We start from the raw sequence: 12350 nt of genomic DNA, 5'->3' as shown, positions 1-12350 counted from the left end.
TTTGGTCGGTGCATATAAGGGTACGACTGGTACGTGGCCCGATGGCATTTTTGATATTACCAAACTTTTCAGTGGCATTTTTGATATTATCCCTTCGTTTTATTTCAGTTGTGCTTTGTTTTCCAGTTTTTTCTTTATTTGTTGTCGCCAGGATCAGGTAAATTATTGTAGCAATAATTGGCTAGCGTTCAGTTATTTCCAAAAAAAAAAAAAAAAAAAAAAAAAAAAAAAAAGGGGGGCGCCTTAACCCTCATTCTGGCAGGTGGTTGGTTTGTCCGGTCACGTAATACATTATATATATATATTTCGCTCCCTCCTTTCACTTGATTTGTCGTTTCTTGTTCATATTTGTTAAAATTATAGTCCAGTTTCCGCGTTTTTGTCTAGGAATCAGCACGGATAATATCCAGGTTTATTTTTCGTTATCCATATCCGTATCCGTATCCCGGCAAAGTATCTAACTATCTATGTCTGTATAGGTATCCATATTTAGAAGAAACCGGCTTACCCGTATTCGTATCCGTGGATAACCACGTAAAGAACGATGAAATGAGAATGAAGTTATTACGATATATGCTGCACAATTGGGCCGAAACATTTATTTTATCCAAGTCCCATGCCGATCCTTTTGTCCTTTTCGTTGACCAGACATAATGTATATTAATAACTGGCTTCTCAAATACACTTCACTCAACTGCCAATCTCGGCACCAACTCTTGCCATTTGCTATCCATTGGTGGATTTCCGTCTTGGTCTCTTCAATGTTCCGCTGGTTAGGACATCCTGCTGCTCTGTGTCTGTGCCAGGCATCATTCCCGGGTGGGTTGCCCGCCCAATGGAAGCATTTTACAACTAGATTTCTTCCTATGTACATATGGCTTATACTCTGTTGTGCACGACTATGACAATCTATCAGAACTCCAAATGATGCACTATATACAATAACTAATCATTTCTCAATTTCTTCCGCACTGGCAACGAGTCATCTGGCAACCCACTGCGTTTCGTTCCCGGCAACGACGCAGTCTTAATATCGTTATCTTCGTTGGATATGCGACGATTCGCGTACTCTATATTCTGACCTTCAAATATGCTACGTCGCAGTTAATAAGATGAACTAGTAATTGAGACCATTTGTGACATACTTTCCACTGGCCTTCGGCATTTCGTTGAAATATGGGTGTTGTAATGCTTGATCGGCATTTAATCGCTTCAACGGATTATATTCCAATAATCCTTGCAATAGCTGAAATCCCCTCGGATGAGTGGCGCCGACCGAGTGATACCAGTTCTCCAACATGTTGGGATAATATCGAAAAGTGGACAAAGCCTGATACTCAGGATGCTGCGGCAGCGCAGGCCATTTCTCCTCTACTGCTGTCAGAAAAAAAATCCGGACTCTCTTATCCAGAATATTACTCACTGCTAGGAGACCCTAAGATCTCAGTGATCTTCTGCATTTGGTTCCGTTGGAACGGAACTATTTTCTTGTTATCCATTTTGGCCTCTTCGCCCTTAAAAATCGGGCGTAATGCTAACAATTCCGCGAAAATACACCCAACTGCCCACATGTCTACTGCCGGCGTATAATGCCTAGCGCCAAGTAGCAATTCCGGCGCGCGGTACCATATGGTGACAACGACTTTGTCACCAGTGAAGAGTGGCTGCAATGGCTTGTAAAATAATCTAGCAAGTCCTAAATCTCCAATCTTAACAACTCCATCTGCTGTCACCATAATGTTGGCGGGTTTCAGGTCACGGTGCAAAACCCAGTGTTGATGTAAGTACGAGACACCGTTCAATAGCTGCCAAAGGATAGATTTAACAGTCGACTCCGGGAAATGTCGCCGATCCGGATGTGAATGGAAATGCACTAGTTGCTACAGTCAAGTCAGTCCGGTCTCTCCATTAAATTTGCAATAAAAATGTTCTGACATACTAGTAAATCGTGTTCGGCGTATTCGAAGACCATGTAGATACACTTATCCTCGAGGATAATCTCAACCAGCGTAGTCACGTTCAAATGACGAAGTTCTCGACACAGTGCTATTTCTCTGCACGCCGACTGTGAGATCCCAGTGTAATGTGTTATTTCACCTTCTTTGTCGGCTTTGAACTTTTTGATGGCAAACTCAAGTGGTTTTCTGCTGCAGTTAGCATTATTCGTCGACACCATTTTATGATGAGCTTTACCCAACCCGCGAACGGGCCTTGTATACTCTAAATTATGCATTAGTATCCAGCATATTAGTCGACAAATATTATGAGCACTGTTAGAGAGAATAAGACCTACCGTCCATAAGTGCCAGCAGCGATGTATCCCAGAATTTCGTATTTGTCAAGCACTCTCTGACGAGCGTTGTCGCGGCGGATCTTATACCCGCCAAGTGGCGACCGCGTTGATAGCGGTGGCATCTATCTTTTTTCTAGTATTGTGAAGATGCGGAAGCAAGATGCAAGGCTAATATAAATGTTGGAGGAAGTGTGAGTTAAGTAGGCGAACCTCTGACTGATGTTGGGAGTCGAGCTTGAAGTAACCGCATAGAGTGGTGTGTTTGACTTAACATATTTGTCAACGCTCAGTCAGCCGCGAACACCGGGTGTTCCAAGGTTTATAGCTGTTCGGTCACTATGAAAACTAATGAATGCAATAAATGCATTACCAAAATAGTTTAGTGCAAGGGCTTGTACTACAAAAATTTGGAAATTAAATTGACCACAGTCCAGCTTCGACGTCCCACCTTAAATGTTTATCAACATATACATAAGAACTCCTATTCATCATCTCACAAACTAATAGCTGTAGGAATATATAAGATGCCACATGTAAATCCCATTGTAGCATTGTAAGACAATGAGCTTTTACAAGAGAACTAACAATGAAACTTGGAAGGAAATGCCACCAACCAAATAAGTACCTATTATATCATGTGAACATACCAAACCTACAATTTCAGCGCTTCACTCCACGTTTAGTCAGCGGGACGGACGTAATTGGACGGGAAACTACCAAGTATGCCGTTCAGTTCGCCTAATAACTGTTAGTTACAAACATATCATAGAGACAAACTGATGCGTACCTTCGGTCCATCCTTCACCAGTATTTCCACCTGTAAGCATAATTTTATCACCTTCGTGAATAGTGAGTTCCGCCTCTGTCGTCCCGGTATAATCGTACATTGCGATCTGCACGACAATCAGACAACATTCTCAACCGCTACGGAGACAAGACGTACCACATAATTGATCTTCTTCGCACCTCTCTTTGGTGCAACGGCCGGTCCCTTCTTCTTATTTCCAGTAGCAACCGAGGCAGTGGACGATGACACCGATGACGCACGCGTACGATCGGGTACGATTTCTATATAACTGAACGGGACCAAACCTTCACTAATACCATTCCGCACTAGAACCCATCCAGTACCGTCGTGTGATTCTAGAATCTCCAGTCGATCACCTTCTGAAAGCGGGATTTCCCCATCTCCATTCGGACTATACGCGTACTTGGCACGCGCCTCTTCTATCCTTGGACCCGCATTGTGCAATGCGTAAGGATCCGTAGTCGTCGTCGCCGCTTTACTCGCCGCCTTCGACCCAGATTTATGTCTGCCGAATCGGGAGACAGTATCCAGCATGGATGATGTGTACGATGACACCGTACTCGTTCGAGTAAAACTGGGCCCATCCTCGATGTCATCGCCATTAACAAAGCTACTAGTCTCTACATTATCTTTGTTTTTCTTCTTTTTCTTCTTCGAGACCATTCCTCCACAGTCAGCAGGAACTTTCATTTGGCACTTGGCATGACAATTGTACCCGCAATCTTGACACTTGAATCCGTGGCGCGTCAGGCCCCACATAGTATCATTGCAGAACATACATGTTGTCGGAATCTTGAAAGACACGCCCTTAAAATTATGCGGCTTCGTACCTTTAACAATGTCACCGACAACTAATTCAACTGTCTCCACTTCGACTTCCAGCGCAATTCGCTTACTGTCTGCCACTGTCGCATCACGTTGAGCCGCGATTAGTTTGGTAAACACCTCATCGAAGTTGCCTTTGGTAGAATCCTCTATCGCCATTTCACGCTGCTTATACAAGTACTCAATGTCTTTCCGTTTCTGCTCAACCGTAGTTCGTAGTTCTTGAATACCACGTCTCGACTGCGCCATCTTATTCCGCAGATACACCTTTGCAGGTTCGTCCGTAATCATCTCATCGTCATCATGCCAAATCGGGGAGGGCTCATACAAGAAGTCCGGGGGTAGAGTCCAGTCAGGAACCGAGTTGTGACGCATAAACATAGCAGAATCAAGACCAGGCTCATTAATTGATATCGAATGAGCGGAAGAAGCAAGGTGATCTTTACACCGTTCAAGGCACGCCGTCTCAAGCATTGCCGCCTGAGACCAGATGTAGTTTAATTTCCTGACGCGCGCTTCGTTCAGATCTTGCATACTCTGTCAACAGATTAGCGACGTCAAAAGCGACTATTAAAGGTGAGGTACGTCAAGAAGAGCTGGAATGTCTTGGAAGTAGTACTTATCCTTGAGACGATTGGTAACATTGATAGAGATAAGATACGAGTTCTACATCATTAACAAGTTTCACCACAAACATAAGTTCAAATCATACCTTAGAATTATTCATGTCCAGCCGATGCTGTTCATAGTGTCTCGTGGCTTTCGTCTTCGAAGAGTCAGCGCAGTGGTCAGTCATAGGCTTAACTCTAGAACATACCTTACTACTGTCAAAAGACTTCTCGACTTTTGTTCTCGAGTTCTCAACAATCTGACACGAAGCATCATACGCCTGCTTTGACTTCTTCAACTCAGAGTATGCTTCATCTCGTTCCTCGATTAAGGTCTCGTTAAACGCGACATGCTATATACCACATTAGATCATATCCACAATTTATTGATCCAACAGACCTTCTTCCTAAACTCCTCATAGCGATTCTGTAGTCCTCTCAGTTGGTCCGCAACTTGTAATGAAAGTTCATTTGATAATCTATCCTTTTCGTTCGCCATATTCTCCGTCTGCGTGAGAATGTCTGTCCAGGTGACCAGACTCGCCCTGCAAGCATTAGACGATGGCCGACGAAAGTCTAGCGGGAGGTACATACGATTCTAGAGATCCTGGAGTAACCTGAGGATTATCACCAACACTCAAATTGATACTTTTCTTGGCCTTCTTGTCGAAATACTTCTTGGTTATTGTGAGCAACTTCATGGAATACTCCTTCTCGAGAGCCGCTCGCTCGCGATAGAACATCTGGATATCCTCGAGCCATCGCACGCCGTTTCCTATCTAGCCACCAACGTCAGTAAATGAGTATTCACAAGAATACTATACGAAATCGCATACCCATGCCTCGGTGACTTTAAATCCGTCCTAGGATCAAACTGAAGTTAGAATCCGCCGTATCCGCCATATTGGTGTAGCAGCATAATCGAAGCAAATGGCCGCGACACAGAAGGCAACATACCTTTAGCTCGGTACCAAAGGAGAGCTCGTCTCCATGGTCGTCTGGACCGTCCATTGAGATTTGATTTGCACGCGCGGTTCCGCGAGAAGACAGTACGCGTCGCTGTTGCTGTCTGCGGGGGCTGTGATGCTCCAACTTTGGACAATTCGTGTGGCATTGTCCAAATTAAGTAGGTATGCGGCCACGGAACAGCACTTACGTCATATCATTCGCAAAGGTGCTGCACATACATATACCCGGGTAACTGACCGCCAGCGCTGACTAGACATCACGAAAAAACCAAATTTATTTAAATTTCTGTCCACTCTTTTTTCACTCCATCCGATCGCAAGCACACGCGCACTAGATCATCTGATCCAGCATCCCATAGAGATTGCACGAAACAGGCGCATATATAGTCTGTTCACACAAAAACTACCGACGCCATCTTCCGGGTGATTTTTGAGAAATGTCTGATTGGGATACCCCAGCAACCACGGCGTCGTCATGGGACACTACCGCTCCTACTGCGTCATCATGGGATACTCCCGCATCGAATACCTGGGATCCAGTGCCAGCTGCTAAGCCTACTGCAGCTCCAGCTGCTACTCCTGCCTCTCGACCAAGTCCAAGTCGCCCGCCACCAACGCGCGCGCCGCCTACTGCTGACTCGTGGACAGCTCAGTCGCCCGCTATTGGAGATTCCTGGGGGGCGCCCGCCTCTTCCAGCGGCGACACATATGGTGCTCTTCCTGTTAAGCAGCAAGATACAAGAGTTACTCCAGCAATTTCCAAGCCGCCAACGGCAAACTGGGACGACAATACACCGCAACCAAAATCAGCTGGCGGATGGGATGTTGCTCCTGAGCCGTCTAAGGCGACCGATGGCTGGGAAAATGCACCTGCCAAGTCCAACGATGACTGGGAACATGCGCCTGCTCCAGAATCAACGCCGGGTACTAATGGCATCAGCAAACCGGTGCAGCGAAAGTCATCTACGTCTACAGTGGCCAACGGTATTCCACTTGTAGAAAACGAATACGAGGTCGCGGTCAAGTTAGCGGATCTGCAGGCGGATCCCAACTCGCCACTCTACTCGATCAAGACATTTGAGGAGCTTGGACTGTAAGCATTGTATTTCAACAAGTTAGAAGCCTAGATTAATCAGTCTGTAGGAAAGAAGAATTACTCAAGGGACTGTATGCAATGAAATTCCAGAAGCCTTCAAAGATCCAGGAGAGAGCTCTGCCACTGCTGCTGAATGATCCGTATGCGTTCCTATCCCTCTACACTTTATGAAAAATAGCACTGACGATCCTTAATAGGCCAAAGAATATGATAGGCCAGTCCCAGTCCGGCACCGGTAAGACTGCCGCCTTCGTTCTCACAATGCTTTCTCGTGTCGATGAAACTGTGCCAGAGACTCAGGCACTGTGCCTTTCGCCATCTCGTGAGCTTGCGCGACAGATTATGTCTGTCGTGCGGCAGATGGGCCAATTCACAGGAGTGTCCACGGCATTTGCTATTCCTGGTGAGCGTGGCGAGCGAGGCCGAACAGTCACCGCGAACATTGTTGTTGGTACACCGGGTACTGTCCTTGACATGATATTCCGTCGCCAACTCAAAACCGACAAGTTGAAGGTTTTTGTTCTCGATGAGGCTGATAATATGATTGAGGGACAGGGCCACGGCGAGCAGTGTATCCGTATTCGCAACACTTTGCCCGAGCTGACCCAGCTCGTCCTATTTTCTGCCACTTTCCCAGACGAAGTTTCGGAGTACGCAAGAAGCATTATTCCTGACGCCAACGAGATTAGACTGAGGACCGAGGAGCTGAACGTAGAGGCGATCAAGCAGTTGTACATGGACTGCGACAGCGAGGAGCATAAGTATGAAGTCCTTGTTGGCTTGTACCATTTGCTTACTGTCGGGTCGTCTATAATATTCGTTCGTACCCGTGCGACCGCGGATGAGATTCAGCGACGGATGACCGAAGACGGACACAAGGTGTCGGTCTTGCATGGGGCGTTTGAGGGATTTGAGCGAGATCGCATTATCGACGATTTCAGAGCCGGCAGGAGTAAAGTTTTGATCACGACTAACGTTTTGGCTCGTGGTATCGACGTCGCAAGCATTTCTATGGTTATCAACTACGATATTCCTACGAATGAGGTTGGTGAACCGGATCCACAGACGTACCTCCACCGTATTGGACGAACTGGTCGATTCGGACGTGTGGGAGTCTCGATCTCGTTTATTCACAACGAGCGGACGTGGCGGCAATTGGATGAGATTCAACGTTACTTCAACATTGAGATGATACGGGTACCTACTGATGACTGGGATGCCGTTGAGGAAGTCTTGAAGCAAGCGTTGAAGGGTGTGAAGTTGACTTAGCTGATGTAGTACTGCGCGGCGGGTATCAATGGATGCGACATTTAATAACTTATATTGTAGTTGCGGTGATCTGAGTTACGCGGGTTGAGATACAAGGAACTAACTGTACATTTTGTCTGTTAAAATTACTTTCGTTTGAAATTGCCACATATTTACATTGATAAATACGATCTAAAGAGTCCAACTCCCGGAACAGAATCCTTGATTCGCTTCATAACTCCATGCCATAATATGCAATGCGTCAATGCCGAATCTTAAAACACAAGATATCATTTTTTCCTGAATCGACGGTATCAGTCTTAGCGACCCGCACACCCCCAATGCCTTCAACAAACGCGATGGGGACGTCGCCCATGATCCTTCTCACAACAGTACCAACCTGCGTGCCACGTTTGACTAGAGTACAATCTTTAAACACAGCGTCGTCTGTGGATGAGTTTGCAAAAGTGTGGATATTTCGGACTGAGAATACCGGGATGAGATGTAACTGGTGCGCCGCGGCTTGCAACGCCTGGATTACGCCAGTGCCACCCCATCTATAGACTAACATGTCGCGAAGTGCATCTATCCGCCTACAGACAGTGAGAAAATGGTAGTGTCACGTATTTGGCTATACATACATTTGCAGCCTTTCATCTATGATTTCTTTTAGATGAAACCGATCTTCCGGGTCCTCTGATTTTGTGACGAATGTCCCACCTTCGTAATACGCGTACCCCTGTTTGACCAATTTACGTATAAACACCTCCGATATCGCGGAGGTGAGCACAATCTTGTCCATGTCGGGATACTTCTTCGTTATCCGATAAATGCACCTGTCAGCATCTGGATGGTCGATCTTATTCAACGCCAGGATAGTGGGAAATTTCTCGTCAACGAACGCGGACACGACCATTTCGATCGTGGCATCGGACCATTGTTCTAGCGGTTCAGTTAATTTCATTCTGTCGAGACAGCGTTGTACGACTGAAGCTGTGCTACCGTAGCCTGAAAACTGGTTTTGTAATGTGTCGACCGGAGTTGACTCTGTGAGCGGTTAAATGCAATTCTGGAATCGAACAAATCATACGCACTCGTTGAGATATGCCGCCGCTTGATAGACCCCCTACACCACACATAAGCTATGAGTAACACGCTGTCGCTAGAAGTTTTCGCATACCATTTCTCTTTGAGATTGCCTTCAATCCACCGCATAATTTCACCACGCAGCCATTCCACGTCCTGCAGTGCGTCATATCCACTACCCCCATCAGCATTGCCGCAACAACTATTCTGTCCATAGAACAAACCTCGTAGCTTTGCCCTCCGCATCCGTCGACCCCGACACATCGACAACATGTATCAGGGCATCAGCATGCCGCAGGTCGTCCAAAAACTTATTCCCCAGCCCTCGTCCTTCATGCGCCCCTGGAACAAGCCCTGCGACATCGAGAAGCATCACGGGAACAAATCGCTTGCCATTCTTACATGACCCATAGTTCGGGCGACAGAAGTCCGTTTTTCCGAACCGTGCGCAGGCGCAGTCAATTTGTAGATATCCTATTCGTTGTTAATAAGCAGTTTAACAAAGGTCAAGGTCGTAGCACCAGTTGCTTTGTTCGGATCAATTGTGGTAAACGGAAACGCGCCCGTTTTCGCCGTGGCATCTGTCAGACCTGTAAATTATTATCAACTAAATGGCTTCTCGAGCGATGCGTCCAACGACGTACTGTTTAGCCTGGAAAATAATGAATAATGATTAGCCTTCAATTTGCTCGATTGTCATTGCAGCAACGTACATGGTGGATTTCCCGCTGGACGGCTTGCCCACTAGTCCAATTAACGGATCGCGACCCATCCCAGCTTCTCAACAGTCCATAACAAGTAGTCCTTTGTTCGTTTTAATTCTAGTGGTTTCAATTTATCTCAGGTAGACTGCAGCTCGTGGGTTCAACCCGTGCGGCTCACAATTTTCTCGTGGAACGAACTTTGCATCAGGGCTGCATGATTACGCATCTACATCTACAGGTGTGCAGGCATGTCAAAGCATTCTGTATCTGGTTTGCTTATCCACTATGTCCATTACTTTGTACCATTTACTATATGTATTACCTATCCACAATCAATACCATAGGACATTAATTAACACACCGACTGAGCCTTCCACTTTACTCTCTATTACATAAACACTACAAACGGTATTTCCAATGCCTTCTTTATCTTTCCAATGCAACATTGCCAAACAGGACAAAAAGGGTCTTAATAATACAAGTACAAAGGGTCAAAAAGCACAGTTATTATTCGTACACGACCTAGAAAGCAACCAGGCCGAACGCGAACGAGAAGGCGACTACAAGCACAGGAGCAACGAACGAGTTTAAGCCGGTAGCGAGAGCAGCACCTTTGGAAGCTGCGGCGGACGCAGTAGAGCTTCCCGCGGAGCTGCTGGACAAAGACGAGGCGGAGCCGGCAGAGGAGACCGTGGAAGTGGCGGAGGCAGCAGAGGACGCGCCAGAAGAGCCTAGGACAGAGTTAGGTACCCACTGGTTGGACGGACCATCAGTACCAAGCGGAGTACCAGCGCCAGCAGTAAGATATTGCGACGCCTGCGCGGGCATGGAGGGTAGAGTGTCGTTGGCCTCCCAAAGACCCTTAACGTACGCAGGGCACTCACTAGGGGGGTTGTTTGCGTGGTAGCCGCCGTCACCGGACGGAAGCTTGGTTTGGTTGAACTGATACTGCAGATTATAGTAATCCGTAAGCGGCGTGGCGGTCTCCAGATCGCTCGAAACCTCGACGAGACCGTAGTTGTTTGCTTCCTGGATGTACTCGTAGACCAATCCACCTGAGAATACGGGGATCATTTGCGAGGAATAGATAGCCTGGACCTCCGTGAATTCACGGGGCTCAACGAGATTGCAGCCATACTCGGAGAAAAAAAGTGGAATGGAATAATTATTGAAATTGGCCACTTTCTGGTTATAGCCAGAGACCGTGTAGGATGACGCACCACACCACGAGTAGTCGTTGAGGCCAAAAAACTCGGCGCGCTCGCTCTCATCACCGCAGTTAAGGTAGTGAGCAAGCTGATATCTATTCTCGGCGACATCGGCGGCGCAGTATCCGACAGGAATCGTGCGAGGAGACTGCACTGAAATGTACTGCTTCATATCCCGGATTACGGCCTTGAGGACGGTGGCAGTGTCCGTCGTGTTGACAGCGTTGACGACTTCATTGGCAGCAACAAATCCAAGCACGTTGGTGTAGTTGGAGAAGGCATCAATGGTAGCGAAGTTATGCTGTAGTAGAACATAGTTGTAAGAATACATCGGGTAGTCACGCGAGATGGCCTGATCGGCTGTAGCAACGTCGAGCAATAAGTAAATGCCATTATCCTGAAGTAATTGCATGCAAGCAGAGTGGTCGGCCGCGTTGTTGACGTGGTAGACGCGGATGGTGTTCATGCCAAGAGCCTGGAAAAGGTTAGCAGAAATGTAAACAAACGCCGGCCGTATGGCAATCGTCAGAGGAGGAACACACCTTGATATGGGGAACGTCGCGGCTGCAGACATTATAGTCCATTAGAGGATCGCTCGTTTCCCCGTTAGCATCGGGAGGCTGATAATCAACACCTGGTGATCTTTAGTCATACAGAGAATGCATGCCAATGCACAATTCTAAGCCAACTGACACTGGCGTGGAAGTGGGAGCGGGAGGCAGGAATAATCTGCAAATACAAAAGTACATACCCTTGATATAGAAACGGTCTCCGGTGACGGAGTCGAAAAAGGCTGCGACATGTCAGTTAGCATCAGTTGCACGGAGCGAGAATGCGATGGGAACCAGCGCGTGCGTCAAAACAAACATGAACGAACCGTTTCCCTTGACGACGATGGGGTTAAGGTCGGCGAGCGCGACGGACGCGGCGGCAAGCGCAGACAGAACAACGGACTCGAACTTCATGACTTGGAGTGGAGGGAGAGAAGAGAGAGGCGTAGGAGGCTATGGGGAAGAGGGAAGGAACGAGCAAGGTCAAAAAAATGGAGGCTGGCACGCCTTGTTGAACACTCTGGGCTCGAGGCCGAGACAAAGCGCGAACAGCGGTGGATTGACAAACTCTACGCTAAACCTTGTTTGACACTCAGTGCAGGCACAGGCACGGCATCGACGTCGCATAGACACGTGCGATCAACCGTAAATGCTAATGATATTTGACTTTGGTAGTTCCCGTTTTGGTCAAGCCTAAGTCTTTTCAGGACCCACGCACTGCTGTTTTGGGCATAGTTAGGACGCCTCTCTTGCGCCGCGCAACTTTCATTTCCTACTTAGAATCCCCAGATCAGGCACTGTAGGCCTCATTTCAAGCAGCCATAGCCATAGTATTTTCCTATATAACCGGCTTTGGACGTAGATTCCCCCCATAGTCGTCGCAGCATAGAATGATTCATCTCTATTGTGACATGCTGCAATTTTGATTTGAAGCCTTCAAAATCACAACTGGTCC

The 12350-nt window shown here is 47.1% G+C and overlaps 5 protein-coding genes across 5 annotated transcripts; 1 reads left to right on the top strand and 4 right to left on the bottom strand.

The window, feature by feature from the left end:
- Positions 1–634: 634 nt before the first annotated feature.
- Positions 635–2675, bottom strand: V1513DRAFT_454415 (kinase-like domain-containing protein). Its single transcript, XM_066899380.1, has 6 exons — positions 2294–2675; positions 2194–2220; positions 1940–2144; positions 1424–1880; positions 1146–1371; positions 635–1093 (listed from the first exon to the last, which is right to left on the bottom strand). The coding sequence occupies exons 1-6, from the start codon at positions 2413–2415 to the stop codon at positions 946–948; spliced, it is 1185 nt and encodes a 394-aa protein (XP_066750597.1). The 5' UTR covers positions 2416–2675; the 3' UTR covers positions 635–945.
- A 10-nt stretch (positions 2676–2685) lies between these two features.
- V1513DRAFT_467241 (uncharacterized protein) lies at positions 2686–5692 on the bottom strand. Its single transcript, XM_066900104.1, has 10 exons — positions 5492–5692; positions 5371–5397; positions 5129–5313; positions 4935–5079; positions 4744–4887; positions 4639–4692; positions 4512–4592; positions 3237–4463; positions 3081–3186; positions 2686–3031 (listed from the first exon to the last, which is right to left on the bottom strand). Exons 1-10 carry the CDS (start codon positions 5543–5545, stop codon positions 2973–2975), a joined length of 2082 nt encoding a protein of 693 aa, XP_066750596.1. The 5' UTR covers positions 5546–5692; the 3' UTR covers positions 2686–2972.
- A 247-nt stretch (positions 5693–5939) lies between these two features.
- On the top strand, positions 5940–7867 carry V1513DRAFT_434320 (P-loop containing nucleoside triphosphate hydrolase protein; the record flags this gene model as incomplete). The annotated part of the gene is made up of 3 exons (XM_066896464.1): positions 5940–6595; positions 6646–6738; positions 6796–7867. 3 exons carry the CDS (start codon positions 5940–5942, stop codon positions 7865–7867), a joined length of 1821 nt encoding a protein of 606 aa, XP_066750595.1.
- A 112-nt stretch (positions 7868–7979) lies between these two features.
- V1513DRAFT_481721 (P-loop containing nucleoside triphosphate hydrolase protein) lies at positions 7980–9786 on the bottom strand. The gene is made up of 8 exons (XM_066900366.1): positions 9646–9786; positions 9577–9584; positions 9454–9522; positions 9157–9406; positions 9027–9107; positions 8941–8972; positions 8488–8893; positions 7980–8439 (listed from the first exon to the last, which is right to left on the bottom strand). Exons 1-8 carry the CDS (start codon positions 9702–9704, stop codon positions 8109–8111), a joined length of 1236 nt encoding a protein of 411 aa, XP_066750594.1. The 5' UTR covers positions 9705–9786; the 3' UTR covers positions 7980–8108.
- A 139-nt stretch (positions 9787–9925) lies between these two features.
- V1513DRAFT_454394 (Glucanosyltransferase-domain-containing protein) lies at positions 9926–11864 on the bottom strand. The gene is made up of 4 exons (XM_066899379.1): positions 11722–11864; positions 11596–11637; positions 11387–11478; positions 9926–11319 (listed from the first exon to the last, which is right to left on the bottom strand). The coding sequence occupies exons 1-4, from the start codon at positions 11807–11809 to the stop codon at positions 10159–10161; spliced, it is 1383 nt and encodes a 460-aa protein (XP_066750593.1). The 5' UTR covers positions 11810–11864; the 3' UTR covers positions 9926–10158.
- Between the last annotated feature and the right edge of the window lie 486 nt (positions 11865–12350).

Source organism: Lipomyces chichibuensis (genome assembly GCF_038497645.1).
Source record: "Lipomyces chichibuensis strain CBS 12929 unplaced genomic scaffold V1513scaffold_73, whole genome shotgun sequence".
NCBI lineage: Eukaryota > Fungi > Ascomycota > Lipomycetes > Lipomycetales > Lipomycetaceae > Lipomyces > Lipomyces chichibuensis.
Note: the sequence above shows the minus strand (reverse complement) of the source record. Positions and strands in the feature narration are given on the sequence as shown.

Excerpts from the sequence above, each read along its gene's own strand:
- V1513DRAFT_454415 (XM_066899380.1), bottom strand. The coding sequence starts at position 2,415 with ATGCCACCGCTATCAACGCGGTCGCCACTTGGCGGGTATAAGATCCGC. Across the intron at positions 2,221-2,293 it reads GCTGCTGGCACTTATGGACG|AGTATACAAGGCCCGTTCGC; the intron begins GTAGGTCTTATT and ends TGCATAATTTAG. Across the intron at positions 1,881-1,939 it reads ACGCCGAACACGATTTACTA|CAACTAGTGCATTTCCATTC; the intron begins GTATGTCAGAAC and ends ACTTGACTGTAG.
- V1513DRAFT_467241 (XM_066900104.1), bottom strand. The coding sequence starts at position 5,545 with ATGGACGGTCCAGACGACCATGGAGACGAGCTCTCCTTTGGTACCGAG. Across the intron at positions 3,187-3,236 it reads CGAAGAAGATCAATTATGTG|ATCGCAATGTACGATTATAC; the intron begins GTACGTCTTGTC and ends ATTGTCGTGCAG. Across the intron at positions 3,032-3,080 it reads TGGTGAAGGATGGACCGAAG|GCGAACTGAACGGCATACTT; the intron begins GTACGCATCAGT and ends AACAGTTATTAG.
- V1513DRAFT_481721 (XM_066900366.1), bottom strand. The coding sequence starts at position 9,704 with ATGGGTCGCGATCCGTTAATTGGACTAGTGGGCAAGCCGTCCAGCGGG. Across the intron at positions 9,108-9,156 it reads GCGGAGGGCAAAGCTACGAG|TGGATATGACGCACTGCAGG; the intron begins GTTTGTTCTATG and ends TGATGGGGGTAG. Across the intron at positions 8,894-8,940 it reads GCGGCGGCATATCTCAACGA|AGTCAACTCCGGTCGACACA; the intron begins GTGCGTATGATT and ends AACCGCTCACAG.
- V1513DRAFT_454394 (XM_066899379.1), bottom strand. The coding sequence starts at position 11,809 with ATGAAGTTCGAGTCCGTTGTTCTGTCTGCGCTTGCCGCCGCGTCCGTC. Across the intron at positions 11,638-11,721 it reads CATCGTCGTCAAGGGAAACG|CCTTTTTCGACTCCGTCACC; the intron begins GTTCGTTCATGT and ends GACATGTCGCAG. Across the intron at positions 11,320-11,386 it reads GCGACGTTCCCCATATCAAG|GCTCTTGGCATGAACACCAT; the intron begins GTGTGTTCCTCC and ends AACCTTTTCCAG.